General features: G+C 36.2%; 1 protein-coding gene across 3 annotated transcripts; it reads right to left on the bottom strand.

Moving 5' to 3' along the window:
* Window positions 1-235: 235 nt before the first annotated feature.
* LOC149813086 (heterogeneous nuclear ribonucleoprotein 1-like) lies at window positions 236-3967 on the bottom strand. 3 transcript variants are annotated; one of them, XM_089991654.1, is made up of 5 exons: window positions 3591-3967; window positions 3321-3434; window positions 2655-2878; window positions 1242-2415; window positions 236-811 (listed from the first exon to the last, which is right to left on the bottom strand). In XM_089991654.1, exons 3-5 carry the CDS (start codon window positions 2874-2876, stop codon window positions 798-800), a joined length of 1410 nt encoding a protein of 469 aa, XP_089847780.1. In that variant the 5' UTR covers window positions 2877-2878; window positions 3321-3434; window positions 3591-3967; the 3' UTR covers window positions 236-797. The 3 variants fall into 3 exon arrangements, with proteins under 3 accessions (XP_089847780.1, XP_089847782.1, XP_089847781.1); XM_089991656.1 differs by having other exon boundaries at window positions 236-802; XM_089991655.1 differs by lacking the exon at window positions 3321-3434.
* Between the last annotated feature and the right edge of the window lie 5800 nt (window positions 3968-9767).

Below are 9767 nucleotides of genomic sequence, written 5' to 3'. Positions count from 1 at the left end.
TTTAACTTCTGAGCATAGTCTTTTTTGTTAATGGTTCTATACTTGTGGATCCACATCCATAAGTTGTTTTATTGTTTATGTGTGCAAACATTGATGTATACCTTGAAAAGTTGGACATACCAGAACAGCATCCTGCAGTTGTGTAATTGGAGACACCGACATATGTTTCCATGATACACAACAATTCCTAGAATTAAAACATAGTGGTAGCAAGGAAATAAAGTAAAAGTCATGCCATTAACATTGATTATTATTGAAAAAGAGTTCTTATGAGAGACTACATCCAAGATTCAGAAATTAAGCTTTCATGAAACAAGTTTACACTGATAAATTTCAAATACATATAGGATAGGATCTCAATGCTATTTCTCAAGGTCACTCTAGTAAACCAACCAGAATTCTGGTATATCTGAAATTAAAACAGGAAACAAACACAACAGGGCCTGGCATATCTTAGCAAGCAAATACATCAGAAAGAATTGCCTATCATGTGCATCACTGAAGAAGCACGCTACAAATTGGAACACTCTTCTGAATATATCCCGCAACCTGATTTTACATCTCAATCAAATCCAAAAAGAAAAACCTAAACTCACTCTAAAAAATTACACCCAAATCACAAACCTTGTAATGGGTATCCTTTGTAATTTTCTTTGACTTTGAAAAAATAGGAACCCGATTTAGAACTGCATAATCAATTAATTCAGATATGAGCTGGGGAAAAATGTGGCAGATTTGGACCTAATTCAATCCTTCTCATCATCTACTGAACTCCAACAGGAACTGACGGAGCCCTATTATGCTGCAACTCCTAAAAAAAGAATAATGAGAACAGAGAAAGAAATAAGAGGTTATCCAACTTTTAAAATTACAACCAAAGTTCATGAGAAAGTTCTGAAAAAAATAATAACAAAATTCATGGGAGAATCTTGCATAATATCTAAAGATGATAATCATCAATTAAAAAGACAAAACTGAAGTAAGAATTTCCCCTCATGAGAACTTTTATATGAGAAATATAGCATGAAAATTCATGTTGATAGAAAAAGAAACCTTTCCTAGTTTGTTGAAAACTTGGGGACAAGGTTCTTATAAACATAGTTCCCAAGTCCATCAAAATTTCCCAATTTTGGTATGAAAAAGAGTTTCATCCTATATTTCTTTGAACATGGTTCATAGGAACACATGGCTTATAAGATTAACAAAACTAGAAAAGAATTCATGATCAGCTAGTAACAAACCTCTGTTTGATTGTCTGTTACTAACATTATATCCTCCCATGTAGCTTCCAGCAACTTTTGTTGTGGCATCTCCAGCTGAACTCCCGAGTCCATAACTGAAGGAACCTGACACATCTGGGTCAGATGTTGCAGATCTCCAAGTTGGGTCACCATATACAGAACTGGTACCATAAAAATCTGAGTGAGATCCATCATAACCACCATTGGTAGCACTATAAGATGCTTGAGAGATGCTTGTTCCACCACTTCGACCAGCATAACTGCTTCCTTCCAACCCGTAACTATGATTGGAGTTTCCATAACCAAGCGTTCCACCCGCATAGCCAGCATTGCTTCCTCCACCCTGAATGGATGCAGAGGGAGGCAATCCCCAAGTTCCACCACCACCTCCAAAGCTCGAACTTCCAGAAGCTTCATAATCTGAGGAGCTAGCAGAGTTTGTAGACCAATTAAGACCACCATTGCTCCAAACATTTCGTCCAGATGTATTGAAGAAGGATGCAGCTGCCCCACTACTTCCACTATACCCAATTGGGCTGCCATATCTACCTGAGTTCCCATTGTAATAAGTGTTCAAGCCTCTACCATAGTTTAAATTGCCACTGTAGCTTGAACTTAGAGAAGGTCCAAAATTCGCACCAAGTCCATAGCTCGGTGAGCCAAATGGAGAATATCCAGCTAGAGAGACTGTCGCTGGGCTAAACCTTCCATCCATCTTCATTTGATATCCACCAAGCGAGTTTGGATTGTATCCCTGAGAATAGTCATTAAGGAAGTTGCCAACCCTGTTTAGACCATAACCAAAACCCCCAAGAGGGTACCTATTTGGACCAGGGGACAATTCCTTTGGTACTGCTCTCTTCACTTCCACCATCTTACCATTCAGCTCATGGAATGTTTTAAGCAAGACCCTGTCCACAGCATCCTCCGAATCATAGGTTATGAATCCAAAACCTCTAGGCCTCTGTGTATTGTGATCATACATTACAACAACATCTGTAATTGTCCCAAACTGACCAAAATACTTCTTGAAATCTGTTTCTGTTACTGTAGAAGCTAAACCACCTACAAAAATCTTCTTGGTCCGTGCAGGACTTGCTGATCCATGAATATTGCTAATGTTTCGGTTTAGGATATGTTGATCATCTCTAGGAACAGCCTTCTTTGCTTCAACCTGAGGTTTTTTTTTGTTTTTTCTTTGTAGTTAGATTAATACAACCTTTCAACTAGATAAAAGATATACGTTGTGCATTCGAAGCCAGAAGTGTTTATGTAAATTTATTACAGAGCAACAGGAAAGTTCAATGAAGGAATTGTTTGAATCTATTGTGAGCTGATTCAAATGAACTAAAAGATTAAACTCTGTAAAAAGAACAAAAATTATGCATTAAATATTAAATTCAGGAAACATACCATTCGACCATCTATCATATGCTTTTCCAAAACAACTATGTCTGCGACTGCTGGGTCTGCAAATGCTACAAAACCAAATCCACGAGCTCGCCCTGTTGTCCGATCTTTCATGATGACAGCCTCTACAACTTCACCAAAAGTCTTGAAGTACTCCTTAAGATGATCTTCGGTTGTATCCCATGATATCCCACCAATAAACAATTTGCCTAGATCTGATTCCATATCTGCATTCCTCAACATCATTCAAAAGAAAAGAAAAGAGATTATCCATCATAATAACGCATGCAATTAAAAACAGAAGGCTAAACAACAATTGGGTCCAAGTCACAAAACCCTAATGGTTGCATTCATCATCAAATAGTAGGCTGCAAAATGTGAATATAAAACGAAAATTTAATTCAATACAACCAAGAATTTGTAGCCGCTAAAACCCATCATTTAGTTAATCCAAAAAATCATCAAATCGATCCAAAGCGCATTGGTTGGCTTCTTGAGATCATAAAGATCAAATCTCGGTCAAACTATACAAAACAAAGTTCAGCAGGCCACTAAATAATTGGCATATAAATAATTGGATAAATCGAACAATTCATTAGATCAGAACCCCATCTGGGCTCAAAATTCAACAAATCAAAATGCAAAAAGAATCAAGGCGCACAATCTCACCTCGATATTTGAAAACGAAATCTGAAACGAAGAGATCGAGAACAAATTGGTTTCCTTTCAATTCAATCAAGGAATCTTGGATCCTCCCATAAAAAAGGCGACCCCAAGAATCGCCTTCAGATCGGAAATTGAATACCCACAAAAGCTTCAGATTTATGTGTAGGAACCCGTATCGGAAACAATGATTAAACTGATTGATAACAAATGAAAAACCGACCAAAAAATCTAGAATTGCATCGAGTTTGATGAGAATTGTGATCCAAAACTTACCAATCAAGAGGATTAGAAGAGACCCAGATGGATTTGAGGATCAATAAGATCTAGGACGAACAAAAATGAAATGGTGGGTGTTCATCCTCCCAAAACAAGCCCCCTTTTTTCACCAATTGGGATAGAAAATGGGAATTGAGAAAAATACTGCGATGCCACCAGAGAGAGAGAGAGAGAGGGTGTTCAGAATCTGGGATTTTGATAAAAATTTATATATCAAGAGAGAAAGAGAGGGATGGAGGAGAGAGGAGAGGATGGACGGATGGTTGGGTGGGACCGTGGGGTGAGTTGGGCATCTCTCTCTCTAACGTGGAAAGGGAGGGCTTGCGACGTTTTTGTATTTCAAAAATGAGGAAAATGAATCCCTCTCACCATTATTAACATAACTGCAAAGAGAATTTTGTTCCAGAAAAGCAGTGGCATATCCACCCCCCCCCCCCTCTCTCTCTCTCTCTCCACACGCGCGGACCGATGAGAACATGCAAAATGAAATATATCCAAATTAGTTCGAAACAAATTCAGCAGTTCTTTTGCAATTCTAACTCCGTAAATCTGTTAGGCATGATTGATTTGACAGAAATGGACGATAAATTATGTTTTTCGATAAAAAATGTTTTTAAGCACGAAAAATTACTAAGATATTTATTTTTCAAACTTTATAGAAACCTAAGCACATACAAGAATCATACGATGCAAGAGCTGATCCCTATGAAATCCCTAGATCATGTCAGAATTTTTAAAAAAGTCATGAAAATCTTATTTTACATATTCTATTTTATAGATACCATCATATTTTACATCATCCTCATTGCGCACATTAATAAGAAAATAAACCTTTAAAGGTGGTCAAAACTGAAGGTTTTTTTTTCATCAGCATCTTTAGTGGAGAGATGAGGGCTAGATGCCTCTAACCCCCAAAAATTATATCAGAATTTTTAAGAATTTATTTTTAATTTTTTTAAAAATATGATGCAACTTTGGGCGGGTTAATAACTCAACTCCACCTACATTAAAACTAAATATTAACTTTTAAATTTAATATTATTTCATGCTTAAATAATTCAAAGTTTATATTTCAATAAACAAAAGACAAAGTAATCCAAAATTTATTCTGGATTTAAAAAAAATGAAAAACATGATCATCTTTTTTATGCCACCAAGCAATCTTCCATCACCCCAGCCTAAGTGCTACCTATAAAATGTTAAAGTGAAGGCGTCAAACTATAGCCCTTGTAGGTTGTACCAACCACATAAAACACAAATATCTCTTAAAGCAAAAAAATAAGTATTGGCACAATTGCATATATCAATTACAACACATTATACCAGAACAAGTATAAATACATTATCACAATCAATTATGCTTGCAGTGAATTTCAGAACATGTAAGCTACAATGCACAAGTCCACAATAAACCAATAACTTTATGAACCAGTGACAATACACTTAATGATTTATTTCTTTTTTTAGCCCTGAAGGTACTCTCAGGTTTCTAAGTCTGATTCAACCAATCCAATGAGGTGTCTGTTATGCCATGTATTTTATTAGCATCATCGATTAAAAGAATCTGCGAACTCCCTTTGGAGTTTATGCTAGAACAGTTTATGACAGAGAGAATCTATTAGTGCTCTATACAAATTCGATTCTTACTCTACAGAGTTTTGGGACAACCCACCGAGGCCACACGATATCCAACCCACTACGACTAGAGATTGGGGACCAACGGAGATGCCTAGCTCTCCAAAGCGACAATGGTCAACCGATCGTATGTACCACCACTCTCTCCAAAGTGGTCCCAGGTTTGAATGAGTCATGGGTATTTTTTTAATTATTAGGCTCATGAATTAATTTCAAGTACTCTCATCACACAGGCTAAGTAGCCCAATCTCCACTCGAAGAGATTATATAACACAAGGTTGTTTTAACCCATTCAAATAGCTCAAAGTTCAAAACCCTTCTCTGGGTGACTTTGAGCACCGTCTCCTTAAGGCAATTATGTGATTATGTACATGATTGTCCAGTCTATTATTTCCTTGTTGCTTTGCAGGCACCTATGATTTTCGTAGAACCTAGCCTCACTCATGATCTGTGTTCATACTCATACCACACATTCTTTAATACTAAGTGTACATCATATCATATACTCACATGCCTACACAAAGGCTGCATATACCATTCAATCATGATCATGCCCTATTAAACAAACAAGATATGCATCCATTTATTCTCCACTGTTCATGCCTTGTGATGCATAGTACTCGTTAATATATTTAATATATGCATGATTGTCAATCATAATTAAACATGAAATGAATTCAGTTAATATGCTCATCAGACCATAATCAAGCTTAAGCATCAATAATCATATTGCAATAATATAGAAAATGACTGGGCATTAACAAATGGTAATTAGGTAATTCGAATCACTCTTAACCTAATTTTGAAAAATCCATCGAGACTTACAAGGATTTGATTTAACTTTCAAAATTTATCTGGGGTTGCCCCAACATGTCAGGGAAACAACTCAAGAAACAGAACATTAAAATCAGTTCTAATAAAATTAAATTTTTTTTAGACTGAACCCTATTAAGAAAATTTTATAAACTTGTTTCTGTATTTTGCAAAAAACCCACCAACTTTGAGAATTTTCTAGGACCTAGTGTTAACTCTTTTTGTAAAACCCTTTTTACCGAGTCTTCCTCTGTATGTAGACTCTCACCCAGATTTTTCATAAAATTAAATAAATAGTTTTGATTTAGTTTTCTTGACTATCAAAATAATTGGTCAGAACAGCCCTGTAACCAAAGTCAAAAAATAGTGCTCTGTTACAGAGGGCATAACTCTCTCAAAACAGGCTCAATCAGGACAAATCAAGAGGCTAAGGTCAAGCCCTAGATGTGTAGAAAATATCATTAGTTTTTTTTCTGATTTATATTTTAGAAAATATAGATTTTTTTATAAAACTTGTTAAGTTAGAAATGGGACAATTTCACAGCCAGTCCTACTGTTAGGGCAGAAAACTTATGCCCTGTTATAGAGGTCATTTTAGCATCAAAACTTACTCAAATAAAATAAATAAGGGTTCTAAATTCAAGCCCCAGATGTGTAGAATACAATAGTAGCCTTATTTATATTTATTGAACTCATATTCACTGAGTTATTGAATTTTTTCTAAAACATGTCTAGTCTAAAATATGAATAGCATAACAGGGATTTAAATACACAAATCATTAATTAATCAATGTTAAGCATAACATAAAAACTAATTTAACATGCTTATTAATTAAACTAATATGATCAAAGTACAATACAACCGTTAATCATAAATTTTCTATGCTAAACTACATGATTTTGGGCACTACTCATTCATGATTCATGAAAATAGCACATAAAAATTCGATTTAGGCATGTTTTTTTAACAAAATCCTAATCAAACAAACAACCACCATTCACATACTAACCTGATTTGTAACATGAATTTACTGATCTAAACAACCTAGATATTCACTTTTTACATGGATCAAAATACATATTCAAACACCTAAACCGATTTCATTAAAACCCCTTTTCTAAAAACCAATTTTTCACAAAATACTTTGATGGTGTATTTTTCTCCAAAAGTATTTTCTAAAACTTATCAAAACCCAAATTTTTCATCACTCTAAGGTCTGATCAACCTTGGATCACTTATGAAAATTGGTCCTACGCATATTTTATGCGACAGGTGGGATCAATTTATGCCTATGCAATAGGTGACTTACCGCTTTCAGGTTTTCGAATCAGCAAAATTCAATGCTCTCCAACTTCAAAATCAGGTAAGGTTCTTCTTTTATTCACATATCCCTTTGTGGTGCAGGTACCAGCTGGTCCAGATCTCCACAATGTTGAAGAAGATGGAGATGAAGATGAGAGGCTGGACAGTTTCGTTATTCTCTCTCTCCCTCACAATCTCTCTCTTTTTCACCATCTCTCTCTCTCTCTCTCTCTCTCTCTCACACACACACACACACACACACACAATGGTTAAGGAGGAAGGAGGGTGGGTCATGGCAAGTAATACCTGCCTTTTTGCTTGCTTATTTGTTTTTTCCTTCCTTTCTATTTCTTTCTAGCTTGGGCCAGGGGTAGGGATGCCCTATGTGGTCCCTTCCCAGCCCCTACCTTGGCTGGCTAGAGTCTTTTGACTCTTGGCTCAAGACAAGTCAAGACTTACCAAGTTTTTTTGGTAAGTTTTGACTTAGCCAAATTTTGTTTTCAAAATTTCTTTAATTTTTTTTTTATGTTGACTTGGGCTTGCTTCATGGAAAGCATGTCCAGCAAGGGTGTGGGCTCACCTATGGGACGTCCCACCCCTTAACTTTCTAATTAATTAATTTTCAAAAACCCTAAATCATCCTTATAGGGTTTTTAAATTCTAAATTAAGTCTAAATGCAAATCAAACCCAAATTTGAACTTCAAATTTGTTTAGAATTCAAATCCACATCAAATTCAACTATATTTCATTCAAATTTCATTTGATCCTAATTTACATGAATTAAATTTGAATTTCATTTTGACTTTTAGTTAAAATTTCAATTCAGTTAAGATTTATTTTTGAGTTAGTAAACATAAGAAATTCTAATCTAAATGCACATTTGGGTATCTAGAAATTCACAATGGACATGAAACTTTATTCTTTATTTATTAAAATAACTGCCAAATTTTTTTGAGTATTACATCCTCCCTCCCTTAAAAAATGAATTTCGTTCATGAAATTCGATACCACTACTACTTGAATAAATGGGGGTACTTCTCCCGCATCGCAGCTTCTGGATCTCAAGTACATTCATCTATGTTGTGATGTCGTCAATGTACTTTCACTAGGGGAATGATCTTCGTCCTCAACACCTTTTCCTTTCGGTCCATAATCTTGACTGGGTGATCTTCTGTAGTTAAATTGTCTCATACCTCGACATCCTCATACTGGATCACATGTGATGGATCAAGTATATACTTCCTTAGCATTGACACATGAAACACATTATGGATTTTTGTATACTGAGGTGGTAATTCTACTTGATAAGTTGCTCCACAAATCTTCTCCAGAACTTTAAAAGGTCCAACATATCAGGGACTAAGTTTCCCTTTCTTGCCAAACCTTATGCTCTTAGTAGGAGAAACTTGCACAAACACAAAATCATTGACCTCAAAAGTAAGCTCCCGCCTTCGTTGGTCCGCATAACTCTTTTAACTACTCTGAGCTATCAGTAATCTATCATGAATCTTGTGTACCTGCTCAGTGTAGTGTTGTAACACAACTAGCGTGTCTAGACTTCATGCACCAACCTCATCCTAGTAGACCGATAATCTGCACAGTCGTCCATATAAGGCTTCGTATGGTGCCATGCCAATACTCGCATGGTAACTCTTGTTATAGGCAAACTCTGCCAACACAACATGTTTATCCCACTCACCCTTACAGTATAGGATACATGCTCTAAGCATGTCCTCCAGAGTCTGAATCGTTCTTCTTCTTGACAAACAACACTGGTGCTCCCCATGAAGACACACTTGGTCGAATGAAGCCTTTGTCTATTAACTCCTGTAACTTTTTTTTGAGTTCCTCGAGCTCAGTTGGCATCATCCTATATGATGCTTTTGAGATTGGGGTTGTGCCAGACACCAACTCTATTGCAAAGTCCACTTCTCTAGGGGGTAATCCAGGTAGCTCCTCGGGAAAAACATCTGTAAACTTTTTCATGACCTCTAGCTCTTCTAAGGAGGCCGATTTAGGCTTGACCAAAAATATGTTAACAAGGAAGGCTTCGTAACCACACCCAACTAGGCATTGAGCCTTTATTGATGAGAGCAACTTTGCCTTCTCCATTGGTTTACCCGCTTTGTATTCAAAAACGGGTTGGTCCGTGCGAACAAAATGTATATGCCTCCCATGACACTCCATACAAGCGTAATGATCATGCAACCAATTCATTCACAAAATCACATCATAATTGATCATATCCAGAATGATCAGGTTGACAGATAGGTTCTGCCCCCACAATCAACACTTCTACCTCAGATAAGTACTCATGAGCGATGGTCCTACCCCTCGAAGGTGTAACTATCTCTAAAATATAGCCTATAGTAATAGACGGTAAATTTAAAAAGGAAGCAAAATGTGTAGCAACAAAAGAATA

The sequence above is a fragment of the Nuphar pumila genome, chromosome 16, assembly GCF_984573655.1.
Source record: "Nuphar pumila chromosome 16, dmNupPumi1.hap1.1, whole genome shotgun sequence".
Lineage (NCBI taxonomy): Eukaryota > Viridiplantae > Streptophyta > Magnoliopsida > Nymphaeales > Nymphaeaceae > Nuphar > Nuphar pumila.
The sequence above is the reverse complement of the archived record's forward strand: the minus strand, read 5'-3'. Positions and strand labels throughout refer to the sequence as shown.

Excerpts from the sequence above, each read along its gene's own strand:
- LOC149813086 (XM_089991654.1), bottom strand. The coding sequence starts at position 2,876 with ATGGAATCAGATCTAGGCAAATTGTTTATTGGTGGGATATCATGGGAT. Across the intron at positions 2,416-2,654 it reads ATATGATAGATGGTCGAATG|GTTGAAGCAAAGAAGGCTGT; the intron begins GTATGTTTCCTG and ends AAAAAACCTCAG.